The sequence below is a fragment of the Macrotis lagotis genome, chromosome 1 (genome assembly GCF_037893015.1).
Source record: "Macrotis lagotis isolate mMagLag1 chromosome 1, bilby.v1.9.chrom.fasta, whole genome shotgun sequence".
NCBI lineage: Eukaryota > Metazoa > Chordata > Mammalia > Peramelemorphia > Peramelidae > Macrotis > Macrotis lagotis.
Window position 1 is genome coordinate 881,674,917 of NC_133658.1, and position 14,122 is coordinate 881,689,038.

At 40.3% G+C, this 14,122-nt stretch overlaps 1 protein-coding gene across 1 annotated transcript; it reads right to left on the reverse strand.

Annotated features, from left to right (window-relative positions):
- Positions 1 to 225: 225 nt before the first annotated feature.
- On the reverse strand, positions 226 to 11,664 carry LOC141491315 (F-box only protein 6-like). The gene is made up of 5 exons (XM_074192136.1): positions 11,253 to 11,664; positions 9,866 to 9,992; positions 8,207 to 8,302; positions 1,116 to 1,251; positions 226 to 483 (listed from the first exon to the last, which is right to left on the reverse strand). The coding sequence occupies exons 1-5, from the start codon at positions 11,536 to 11,538 to the stop codon at positions 277 to 279; spliced, it is 852 nt and encodes a 283-aa protein (XP_074048237.1). The 5' UTR covers positions 11,539 to 11,664; the 3' UTR covers positions 226 to 276.
- Positions 11,665 to 14,122: the final 2,458 nt, after the last annotated feature.

Genomic DNA, 14,122 nt, shown 5'->3' on the forward strand with positions numbered 1-14,122 from the left:
TAGAACCCTGTGTTCTGCTATTCCTTAGACCCTCTGAACACAAGTGACCATTGTATATCAGACTGTAGTTTTTACTTTAATAAAAATCTTGAGGATAGCTTTCTGTGTATGTTTACTCAATCCTATGGATTCTTGTATGATTGACCTGGGATTGAGCCTGGACTGGAGCCTGGACTATTCACTCCAGACCCCACATTTTCCTCCTACATCAAACCAACTCCAGGCTCTCTATATGGAAAGTATTTATTGAAACATTGCAACAGCAGGAAGATGCATTCATTCCATCTGGGTCTGGATATACTTGTTACATCTGTCTGCCTCTTCTGTAGCACTGGGTTTTCTGGTGATCTCAGGGCCAACGGTGATGCTGCTGTTGGTGACTCGGGGACCATACCATCCAGCCCAGTACTGAGTGTCCTTACCACCATGTTGGAAATGGATGTAACGAACTCCCGGGGGGTAGTTGGAAAATGTGTGGGAGACCTGGGGGAGGATAAAATTAGTCACTTAGTGGAGGTAGTCCTACGATTCTTATCCTTGGGTTGGCAGGATTGGAGGGAGAGAAAAGTAGGGGACAGAGATTGTATGGAAGGTCTGGGCTATAAAGCAGGAATTCTTAACTTTTTTTGTGTCCTGAACTCCTTCTGTGAAGCCTATAGATACCTTATCATTCATGTTTTTAAATGCATAAATTACATAGGTTTACAAAATTAATCAATTACTTTGAAATATCATTATTGAAACATATATACATTTATAAAATTTATATTAAATATTTGTGAAATATATATGTATACACACAAATATATATATATATATCTTTGAAGTTCATAGGGGCAGCTAGGTGGCACAGTTGAAGTCAGGAGGACCTGAGTTCAAACTCTGCCTCAGACACTTAATAATTGCCTAGCTGTGTGACCTTGGGCAAGTCACTTAACCCCATTGCCTTAAATTTAAAAAAATTAAAGTTCATGTACCCCAGATTAAGAGCCCCTTCTGTTAAGTAGTCTCTGACCAAACTCCCTCAGAGAAGGAGTGGAATGGGAACAAAGAGAGTTGAAATGGCAACATTGTCCAGGACTTCCCTGCAGTCCAGTCCTCCAGGACATACTGACCTCTCTCCACTCAGCATCACTCCATTGCTCGATCTCCATCGCTGGGGGCTCAAATGAATCCAGGACAACATATTTAGCTGACAATAACTGCACACGGATCTGGTAGCGGCAGCCACAGTCATGTCTGGCAGCAAACCTAAGGGAAGGAAGCAGGGTTGGTCAAGTGTGAGCAGACAATCCCAAAGTCTCAGAGTTGAAAGAGATGTCTGAATACAAAGGAGTCCATTCTGTACCTAGGCTTAGATGCTGATTTATAATAAGGCCAACCACTAGTCATCTGCCTTTCAATCTAAGACATTTAGTGACATAGTAGTGACTAAAGAGCTACAGAGGAAAGAGCACTGGCCTTGGTATGAGACGACTCAGGTTCAAATTCTAACTCTATCATTTACAATCTGTGTCTCTACAGGCCTCAGTTTTCTTATCTGTAAGATAGAGGGGTTGGACTAGATGACTTCCAAAGTCTTTTCCAGCTCTTAGTCAATGATTCCATGACCTGTTGTTCCTGCTGTCTCGAACAGGAATTCCTCTGCAATGGGCTATTCAAAACTACCCCTAACCAAGGTTCCAAACTGATGTTGATGAAAGAGGCCAGGAACTCCAGATTGATTATATAAAGTAATTTAATCATCAAAATGGGTTACTTATATAGGGGCAGTCTGAGGCTGCAACCAGATGATGAGGAACTGAATCCCTCTCAAAACCCCCAAAAGTCTAATGATAATTAGAGAAATCAGACAAAGGGAAGAAGAGCTAAAGAGTATGCTATTGTAGATTGGCTGATATTTGGGGGTTTTCTCTGTATCTCACTGGGCATGAACCTTAGATACCAGGTGTTGTAACAGTCCTATTCAGGTTGAAGTCTCAGGCATGCAAGACCATGTACCGGTCACTATGCTCTTATTGTTATTGTTATTATGGCCTTCACCGATAGGGACCTCACATTCCACCCCTGAAAGACACTCATACATTCTTTCCAAATATCATCTACCAAGTCTCTAGGCAGGGCCTCTACTGGCATTTTAGGACCTTTTTGGTATAGCCAAAAGGGATGGTCCCATTTGTAAGCACAAACAGAGAAAGCAAAACAAACAGCAACAGAAAAGAACAGCAACAAGACAGAGAAGAAAGATAATAAAATAGTACCACAAGGCTCTGGCAAACATTGGGGCCAGTCAGTGATTGGAATAGTATATGTTAACTTAGTTAGGGTTATGATACATATGCCATATTGTTTAGAGCATTTGTAATCTTTCATTTTTTAGGTTTTTGCAAGGCAATGGGGTTAAGTGGCTTGCCCAAGGCCACACAGCTAGGTAATTATTAAGTGTCTGAGGCCAGATTTGAACTCAGGTATTCCTGACTCCAGGGCCGGTGCTTTATCCACTATGCCACCTAGCAGCCCGAGCATTTTTAATGTAATTGATGTCAAAAATGTAGATACAACTATCAGGCACATGTACCTCCCTGAGCTGCTGTTAATATGTCCAAGACTATACAATTCTGCAGAACAATTAGTCTCATTTGTGTGATTTCTCGAATGAGCCATGATAGTGCAGAATATGAGTGGCTCAGGGCTTGTGCTCTGAAGATCTCAAAGGTCATCAGTTCCCTGAAGGTCTCAAACTTCATCTTGTGGTAGTTCCCTAACTCAGGTAGTGTTATTTTTTTCAACACATGGGGAACACTGTGGGGTAGCAGGCTGTGTTTTGCATGCATCCATGTCTTCTACTGACTAGTTAATCAGATTGTAAAATTTTGCTATAAAGTGAAAAAGCTGGGAAATGATTAAAACAGCATCAAACTGGTCCTTGATGACTTAACACATATATGGCAGGATAAAGCATCTTAACTATTTGACTTTAGGTAAAAGGCAAGGTTGACAACCAACCATGCAGTAACAGTTTGACCTCATACTTAGACTCAGAAATAGCCAGTGGGAAATATTCCAGTTAACACAAAGGGGAAACTGAGACAGAAGGGTTCTGTCTTAGGCTCAGGCAAAGGTTCTCCTCTCAGCTACCGACCTCCACCTGTAGAAATTCAGGATCACATTCCCCCCTGAGTTGCTGTGACATTTCTGTTGAATGGTGGATTTCTGACTTAATAATCCATTAGACAATTTTATCTGAATTCAGATCCCAAAACAAATCAGTTAAATCCCAAGAACTTTTACTTCAACTGGCAAATTTTGCCAATCATAGTTTAGAGTTGGATATAGTTATTTTTTTTCATTTAGGAAGTTGCAATGAGGAATAAAAGTTGATCAAGACTCAGATATATTTAAGAGATTTCACTTAACTTCTGGTTTAAATTTGTCCCAGCATAAAGACAAATAATTAGAAATCATTTCTATATAAAATATAAACTTGTGAATTCTCAGTAAGGCAAGTTCCTTGTTTAGGAATTCTATTGCCAAATTAGTTCATTGGCTAGGGTTAATGACTTGCCCACACAGAAAATGTCAAGTTTATGAAATAAGGGGAATTAACAGAGACCTCAGAGACCGAGCCTATTGCCCCTACCTGTCCACCCTACCACCTTGCTGTGGGTTATGTGCTTTAACACCCCCCACTCTAGGTGGAATTGACTAACCCCACTGGACTCCTTCATAACCCAAGTGGACTGTTGTGAATAAGCAGAACCAATCCATATAAGGCATATCTTATCCCCTCTGTTCCACACACACAGCAGTTACCCTTTTTAAGTTTCAGTATTATCTCAATAACTTCAAAAACTTAAACTTTCATAAGTTATAGCTGAGTAGTTGTGGATGATATTTCAGGCAAGGATGATCCAGTTCCCTAAATGGCAGTTACAAAACACTATAGAAAATGGCTATCAGGGTTGATAAAATAATATAACTGATTTTAATTTTTGCATCAATTTTTAGTTTCTTTCAACTCATACTCTAATAACTTTTAAGTTATAAGAAGTTTGAGGCAACTAGGGGGTGCAGTAGATAGAGCACCAATCCTGGAGTCAGGAGGACGTCAGCTCAAATGTGACCTCAGACACTTAATCATTACCTAGCTGTGTGACCTTGGACAAGACTTGCAAAACTCAAAATATAATAAAATAAAAATAAAGTTATAAAAAGATGCTTGACATAACTGACACAAAAGTTTACCAATTTGCACAATTTAAAAAATATTATTTACTTGAACCTTGATACAAAAGGTATCACTGAGAAGGTGACTCCAACTTAGTTGACTGCATTTCCAAATTACCTTACACAGAAAATCAGCAATCTCATCACCATAGGCATTGTATCCTGCTCACATTAAAACACCATATAAAATGATTAATTATGAAACAATCACACTTAATTATGAAAATAATAACATCAGTTAACATTTGTAGTGTTTAACCTATTCGAGGCAGTGTAGGAGGCACTTTACAATCACACGAAGTAACTTGCTTAAAGAGCACCTGGTTAACAAATTTCAGTTCCAAGCAATTTTCCTAATTTGTCTCAATGCCATATGTGATAAATTCTGACTTATCTTAAACATCAAATTAAGAAAAACACATTTCATTCAGAATTTAATTTAAGTCAAATCTGGATTTCACAGTCTCAGAAGAAATCGATAGCTTATCAATTGACTCATAGTTCATTATTTTTTCTATATTGATTTTCAAATCAAGATGCAAAATTTTCACACTCAAAATCTTTCTGCTTAAAGTCAAACTTGCTCAAACTTGCTCACAACATGCTTAAACCAACTTTCATTTTTATATGTCTCTCCTATGGTTCAAAGACCCAAACATTTTAGAACTTTCATTTTTTTTCCTCAAGTTTTTATTATTTCTTTCCTAACCAGTTACTTAGGCTACCAACTTTTTCCCTCTTGTTCAATCATATTTCAAACTTTATTCTATTGAATGTTTCCTTTATAATTTTAGCACAGATTGTTGTTAAACACATTTGATGACTTATTTATTAAAACCTTCCTTTCCCACTGTATAATTAATTTAAAGTGACTTTTTTTAAACAAATTTGCTTATCGTAACATAATTTTTTCCCACGATTTGTAACAATTGTTACAATTTCTCAAATGATGGAAGAAAAAAAAAGCCCATTAAAATGTCCCTAGCAGTTATAAAATGTAAGAGGTTGTCCTATACTGGGGCTATCCAACTTTATTTTTAAAAGTTTTTATTGAAACAATAAACAATATATTTTGATTTGCCATTTTAGTGAGAGCTCTGCATGGAGCTTCATTTACTAAAGCATTTAGTGAACCCACAGGGAGGCCCATAAAATCACCTTGTGGCCCATTTTGGACAACTCTGGTCTATATTAATAACAATTAAGTTCAATTAATTGCTTACAGAAGTAACTTAAAAGACTTTCAAGTTGCTTTTGGAAACAAATTCCTCTTGATGATAGTGAATCTTTCAAATTGATATACAGAAAATCTATGATAAAATGAATTTATAGCAAGATTTCCACATCCCACAGTACACATCCCAATTCAAAGTTACAATTAATTTTAACTTGTATGAACCTTAAATACCAAGGAAGATATTCCAGTCAAACTCAATGACTGTTTGGTTGTATCTTGGTTCATAAAAGATTTTTCTTTCTTTCTTTTTTCATGAACCAGGAAAGGTTTGGGTAAGTTCTAGTCCAATTCTGAAATGTAAACCTTGAAATTTTCATTGACACAGCCCTCAAACCTGTCTCTCTAAAATCACTGTCCTCTAGGTATAAAACAATAAATTAGTTATTGAGGTGGGGGGAGATGGAAAAAAAGGACCAGAGTTCAGAAATGAAAAGGAAAAAAACAAAGTCTTTCTAAAAATGTCAGTTAATTATACACAGAGAGACATATAAGGAAAGATACTAGAAAAGTTAAAGTACACACCTTTACCTATCACATAAATCTCTGCAGATTTCAGGGCCATTTAGCTATGAAAATTGGCCCACAGCATTCCCCTTTGGGGAAACAAAGCCATCTGTGGACATGATAGTATCCAAGGGGAACATTCATGTAGAAACAAAAACAACCACAAAAAAAATAAAGCTAAACTTTCTTATTTACATTTCATACACAAATGTCTACATACCTTATCTTTACATAATCAATCTGGAATTTACATGTTTAACTCCCTTCAGCTGGGCTAACCAGTAAGTTGGCATTTCTAGACACTTCTTCCTTTCCATTCACTGAACCAACTGTATTTCTACTAACCTTCACTTTAGTGGTAGTTTCCCTAAAGGTGATGAGGAGAGGCCACCCCATATCTTTCACCACCTGCTTTCCCTTGTATCACAATCTTATGAAGCAAATCTCCATTAGGAGGATATCCAGGACTATGAGGGTTTTGCAGCAGTCCACATGTGACTTGTACATGGGTTCTAGGTCATTCCAGGATTTTTCCCCTGTTTCACCCTAACTATGGTATTTCTTCAGGATCCCAACTACATTAATTGTCTTCTCCTGCAGCTGAATATTCAAGGCTTTCCCCTAACCAAGGCACCAATTTCTTACTGAAAACAGAGGCCCTCCAGATTAATTGTATAAAGTACTTTAATAATCAAAATGGGTTACTTATATAGGGACAATCAGAACAGTGACCAGATAACAAAAGTGGATCCCTGTAAAGACCTCAAAAAGTCCAGGGGGTAATTGTAGAAATCAAACAAAGGGAAGAGGAGCTATCTATTATTGTGGATTGCTAATATTTTGGGCGTTTTCTCAGCTTAGCATTGGGCCCAAGTGCCAGATATTTGGGGATTGTATCAGCCCTGTTTGCATTGATGTCCTAAGCCTGCAAGTTCATGTACTGGTCATTGTGTCCTTATATTCATTATCATGGTTTTTACCAATAGGGACCAAGTTACTTATGGATAGCTCTGACTATTGGGAAGTGTTTCTTTATGTTACACTTGCTAATACAGCCTAGTAAAGAGTCTTGCTTGGTTTTCAACTAAACAAGTGTTTTCTGGGATCATTACTATAGAGTAGGAAGTGGCCATGTAGCTTCTATAACCTAATACTCTCATTTTAGAAATGTGCAAAGGATGGCTTATCCCATGTCACACAGCTGATACATATCTGAGGTACATTTACACATAGGTCTTTTTGACTCTAAGTAGAGCTGGATTGGATTGTGTATATCATGCCCTTTCCCCTGGGATTACAAATTAACCAACAAGCACCTACTATGTGAGAGGGATTGCATTAGGTGATGAAGGTACAAAGACAATTCCTACCCTCAGAGAACTTATAAACTTACATTCTAACCAAGGAAACTATGCATTTGTATTTATATATGCAAATAAATTTAGGGTAATTTTAGAGTCAGGGCAATTGGTAGTTGGTTATTTAAGACTTGGGAGGGTCAAGAATGTCTTCATGGAGAAGGTGGAGCTTGAGCTGAGCTTCCAAAAAAGAAGCCAAGTATTCCTAGGGGCAGAAGTGAGGGAAGGGAAGGTCTCACACTTGAAAAAACCTATGCAAAGGTGGAGGGATGGGAGATGCCATGTTCTATGTAGAACAGCAAGAAAACTCAGTTGGGAGCACAGACCTTGTGAGGGGAGTAATGAATAATAAATTTAGAAAGGTGGTTTGGAGCTGGGTTGTGATGGGTTTCACCAAGACAGGGCTTTGTATCTCATCCTGAGATAGGAATAACTAAAACCATCCCATGCTTTACAAAGATCAATGTGGACACTACACTGAGGGTAAATAGGAGAAGAAGAACCTGGTTGAAACAGCAAAGAGAAGGTTCTTATAACAGTCTAAGTGACTTGGGTGGTTGTGATACGAGTGGAAATTGGGGAGGAATGATCTACAGACTTGGCATATATTTGGATTGGGGAAAGTGGGAATGAGGAGTCAGGGATGCCAGTGAGAACATGAACATGGAGAACTTTGAGGATGAGGATGATGATGCCCTCCATAGAAATAGAGGAAATGAGAAAAATGATCAGTGATATGTGACTTGGGCAAAATTGTCTGCCCCCCTCTCAGATCACACTACCCTCTCTTACCTTGTTCATAGGATCATGGTGAAGATGAAGGAGCAGCTGCATGTAAGAATGTCCCATTCTATCCCACTAAGGCCCCAGCCCCACTCACCAGTCCTTGATCATGATGTCTGGTCTCACTGTGTCCATCAGTTCTTTCCAATAGCCCTTGGCTTTTAGGTTCACCAACTGAGACTTGAGGCAGATACTGGAGAGATATGAGGTGATTGGCTCTAGGTCAACTCAGTCTTGAGCTGGGTATCCTCATCACCCCAACATCCTCACAGAGGAAATATGAAGATAGGAACACCATGCCAGCCGGGGAACAAGGCTCAGAGCAGTCCATCAGATGTGACCTTGTAGGGTCATCTTGTGACTCCTTCCTCAGCTCCTGGGCCTAGAGTTAGGAAGACTCATCTTTCTGAGTTTAAATTTAACCTCAGATACTAACTATGTGAAAATGGGCAAGTCACCTCACCTTGCTTGCCTCAGTTTTATCACCTGTAAAATGAGTTGGAGAAGGAAATGGCAAACCACTCCAGTATCTTTGCCAAAAAAAACCCAAACCCAAATATGGTCATGAAGAACCAAACAGACTGAAAACAAATAAACAAAAATCAGTCATCTGGAATCCAGTAACTTCAGTAATTCACTTTTGACCCCTCAGCAATCACCTTCCATCAGAAGAAAGAAATGTGGAAGTCAACTACATGAGGAGTTTTGAAATCATAGGATTTGGATTTGAGTCCCTGCCCCCCAGCTTGTGACGTGAGTGACCTTAGCCAAGTTACTATCTCTCAGTTTTTTTCCTTCAAAATGAGGACATGGAACTGGATGGTCTCCTCTAGCTCCTAATCCTGGGTCTTGTGAGTTCTTGGAGGGCAGGGCCTGGCTTTCACCTTTCTTTGCTTCCTTAGCACTTAGCATTGATCTGAGAAGATTTGTGGTTCAGTAGGTTCATTTGTGTCCCAAGTGATCTTGATCTCACCTGGGGTTTTCTTGGCAGATATACTGGAGTACTGTACCATTTCCTTCTCCAACCCATTAGACAGAAGAAGAAACTGAGGCAAACAGGTTGAAGTGACTTGCCCAGTATCACACAGCTAGTGTCTGAAGCTGGATTTGAACTCAGGTCTTCCTGACACTAGGCCTGGACCTCTATCCCTTGTGCCCCCTAAATGCTCCCTGGCATCTTGTACTTAATATATGCTTGTGATTAATTTTAATCTCTAGTCATTCACTTTATTAGGCATTTCCTTGCAACAGTCACTGTGCTGGGACCTGGGGATGCCCTCACATTCTAATGGAAATGGTGGAAAATAACCAGGCAGAGCCAATCCATGGACCCAGACTGGATGGAAGGTGATTTCACAAGGGCAGGCCCCGGCAGCTGTGGGTACTAGAAAACGCCTCCTGCAGAATGTGAGGCTCGAATGGGGGCTGAAGGAAAATAGGAGCACCAACAGCTGAAGTAATGATGGAGAGCATTCCAGAGATGGCCAATATGAAGAGTTACTGACCTGTAGTCCAGGGGATAAAGGCCTGGGCTTGGAGTCAGGAAAACCTGGTATCAACTCCATACACTTCCTAGGAGGCTACTTAATCATTGTCTATCTCAGTTTCCTCAACTATAAAGTGTATAGGAGTAAGAGTTTTAAAAATGTCAGTTATTATATTATTTCTCAGCTGTCCTGGGAACTCCTAGCTCAATTCTTCCTGATCCCTCCATCCCTTCCTCCCCAGAGCCCACTCAAGTCAGGATTCCTCTTACTCATAGGAGGTGACAAAGTATTTCTTGACTTTGGGGTCTGGGAACACTCCCCAATCTTCTGTAGGCATGTCTTCCACTTTCCAATAATTTCCTCCATTCCTATCAATTCTCCAAAATTTCAATCCCTCTAGAAAAGGAATAAGCAGAACCTTGAGTTACATGGGGGAAATAAGTTGGGGGTGTGCTGTTTAGACAAGAGAAAGCTTAGGTGGAGTTATGATAGTTGTCTTCAAGGTGGCACACCATTTTTAAACTTACTAATTATGTGACTTTGGGCAAGTCATTTAATCTAGTCTAGGGGGCAGCTAGATGACTTGGTGGATAGAGGACTGGGCCAGGAGTCAGAAAGACCTGAGTTCAAATCTTTACCAAGAAAACACCATAGACACTGTGACTAATGGTGTCACTAAGAGGCAGATAGGATTGAACGACATAGCACTCTTTGTAATGAAATATTGTAGTATTTCCAGGGTTTTTCTTTCTGGTTTTGAAGCTCATTCCCCCTGTTATACCACTTTGCCTCCTTAATACTATGGAGCAAGAGGGGAAACTGAACATCTGGATCTTTAATACAAAGGATCCACAAGGATTAAATAGTCCCACCAAAGGGGAGCATGGACACTTTTTTTTTAGGCTTTTGCTAGGCAATGGAGTTAAGTGGCTTGCCCAAGGCCACACAGCTAGGTTATTATTAAGTGTCTGAGACCAGATTTGAACCCAGGTACTCCTGACTCCAGGGCTGGTGCTTTATCCACTGCACCACCTAGCCACCCCTAGCTTGGACACTTTCTTAATGAGTTAGGGTACAACAGCACACTCCCTACTATGAAAGCACTTTTGCTTTTCCATTCTTACTGTCTGGCATATAGTGCATGCTAAATAAATGTTTGCTATGTGATAAGTGCTTAATAAATGTTTTTGGAATTGAATTGGGAGTTAGCACATGAAGGCTTGAGTCCTTGAAGCACTATTAATGACTTAGGCTGACCCCTTCATTTTACAGAAGAGGAAACTGGGGTCTAATTCCAGGATCCTGGCTTTAAGGTTGGAGGGGAAATTTGAGGTCATCTAATCCAACCCCCTTCCTGTTATAGAAGAGGAAACTAAAGTCCAGAGAGGACCTCAAGTGGCAACTGAAGTAACATTTACTATTACTTGTATGATCTGCCCAAGGTCCCTCATGTGGTAAGAGAAAGAACAGAAATTGGAACCCAGGTGCTCTGATTCCAAATCCAGGAGCATTACCACAGGGTCATTACCACCTCCAAGGATTGTGACTTGCTCAAGATCTCATGGGTGGAAAATGTCAGAACTTAGATTTAAAGAGCTACCCCAGTCCCTGGATGGTCTACATGCTTATTGATGAGAGGAAGGTGAGGGGACCCACCTTTAGCACAGGGATTACGGATCAGGTTCCTCTGGAGGCTGCAGAGGAAGTAGAAGACTTTCCAGTCGGCTACTGGTCTGTCCCACTTCCCAGAGATGAAGCCCTCTCTCTGGCATTTGCGTTTCCACAGGGACATCAGGTCGATGAGGTCCCTCCACAGGCTGCAGACTGGACGGCAGTGCCTCAGCAGGTCCCGGGCTGGCACCAGGTAGAACAGCTCCAGGAGGACATTCTCAGGCAGCTCATTGATAGAGGCCATGACCCTGGAGCCAGGAGAGAGGCACATGGAGGTAAGGGGTCATATCCATACTGACCCTAGTCCTTCTGGGCTTTGGGCTGAAGAAATACTGGTCATGGGTTATGTGTACTATCTCTTTTGGTGAGTACATCAGGTCCCAAGATCATCTCTATGGAAAAGATTCCCCGACCTTTATTCTAAATTCCAAATACATCTTCTAAATTCCATTCTCTCATCATCAACTAGTTGAGGCATCCCTTCACCAAATAACCCATGGGCATCTCAACTCAATGTATTCAAAACAGAACTCATCTCCCCAAACTCACTCCTCTTCTAAACTGCCTTTTACACCTAGGCATTCTCCTCAACTCTTCACTCTTTCTTCTTTTTAAAAATTATTTTGTTTGTTTAAGGCAGTGGGGCTAAGTGACTTGCTCAAGGTCACACAGCTAGGCAATTAAGTGTCCGAGGCCAGATTTGAACTCAGGCCCTCCTGACTCCAGGGCTGGTGCTCTATCCACTGTGCTGCTCAGCTGCCCCTCTTTACTCTTTTCAAATTTCTATTCTAAGAACAAAACAAAATACTCTACATGGGGACACAAAGAGTCAGATAGGACTGAAGTGACTTAAGAAAGACAAAAACAAAATCCTCCCAGCATCTCTTAAATGCACTCCCTTTTCTCCACTCACTGGTTCACTACCTTTTCTCACTTGCAATCTATCGATCAAAAATCATGTATTAAGAATCTACAATTTGGGGGAGTTAGGTGGTGCAGTGGATAGAATACCAGCCTGGAGTCAGGAGGACCTGAGTTCAAAGCTGGCCTCGGACACTTAATTGCCTTGCTGTGTGACCTTGAGTAAGTCACTTAACCCCCAAGTCTTAAATAAAATAAAAATAAAAGAATCTATAATTTGCCAATGATATGATAGCAATGTTTGTCCTTCATTTTTTATTTTTTAATTTTTTTTAGGTTTTGCAAGGCAATAGGGTTAAGTGGCTTGCCCAAGGCCACACAGCTAGGTAATTAAGTGTCTGAGGCAGGTCCTCCTGACTCCAGGGCCAGTGCTCTATCTACTGCACCACCTAGCTGCCCCTGTCCTTCACTTTTGAAGACCACCATGACATCAGGAAGGTGATGCATGACAAGCACATGAATTGGATGTGAGTGAGAGGATGCTGTGCTAAGTTACCAGCCTTACTTTCTCCTTCAGAGACAACTGGATCCAGTGGCCACATATGAATCAGGAGGACTGAAGATGGCCCTGGATGTGAGGCAATCAGGGTTAAGTGACTTGTCCAAGGTCACATAGCTAGTAAGTGGTAAATGTCTGAGACTGAGTTCAAACTCTTCCTCCTGATTCCAAAGTCAGTGCTCTATCCATTGCACCACCTAGCAGTGATATGAAAAATAAAAAGGAAATAATTCTTATGTTCAAGAAATTTATGTTCAATGGGGACATATAAAATAATACAATTTTGAAAAAATTAGGAAGCTAGGAGGAATCAGCAAAAGCTTCATTTGGAAGTACTGATTGAATCTTGATGAACACTAGGGATTTTAAGGGGTAGAAGTGATGAGAGGCACTCCAGGGAATAGCAACTACTGTTCAAAAGCTGGAATGTCACATAAAAGGTAGTTAGAAGGTTCCTTAGGGTGTGACTCTAGAGTATATGAAGGGAAGTGGTATGTACCAGGAAAAGAAGGCTGGGTCACATAATAAAAGGCTTACTTTTTAAATTTAAGTTTTAAACAAGTTAAAAATTTAAATTTTGCAATTTAAAAAATGAAAATAAAAAATTCCTTTGTACACTTACTTATTTTATGCTGGTGTTCTTCTATGCTCTTCAGAAGCACTTCTTCCTAGAAAAGTCTTCCTTTTGTGAGGATTCAAGAACTTTTCTCAAACTTGCCGTAACTGGCTCAGGAGGGTGGAGCTCAGTGGGGTGGGAAGCTCTAGTGCAACAGCTTCTAAGGGAGCTTCTGAATATTCTCTATGCAATGTTTGGTTGGAGAGGTCCAGGTGTGGATGCTCAGCAGGGAGATCAGGGAGGAGAGAAAGGAAAGCTCTGCTAAGTCCTAGAGACATCAATATAAAGGAAAAGTCTCTGCTCTAAGCTTCCAACCCAGGTAACCTTTGTCTTACTAAAAGTATAAAGCAAAATGTGTAGCTAACAATTATTTAATGCTTTCTATGTGCCATAGAATTTGATAATCACTTTATGGTTATTATATTGTTGAAGGAGAAATATGTCTGGTTTCTGATATCAATTGTGCCTATCTATATTTTCTGAGGCTTCCATAAGCTCCCAACCAAATGTAAATCCCCCCATGTTGCTCAATGTAACTTCATGGCTAAATATAAATTCAAGAGAAGAGCAATCTCAGTTCATTCCTTTACCCCTCCTCCAGTTTCCTGCCTCAGTCCTCCAGTCACATAGAGGAGATGGAGTCCTCTTTAACTAGCTTTTCCCTGGTTCTTGCCTGAACAGCAATGGACAAGACCATAAAAGATTGACCCACATTCCCCTCCATGCTGAACTCACTGGAGTCTGAGCCCAGCCATTTCTTATGGCTGTTTCCCTTTTTTTCTTTTTCCCTCACACATTCTCACCTGGACCTTTGTTTTC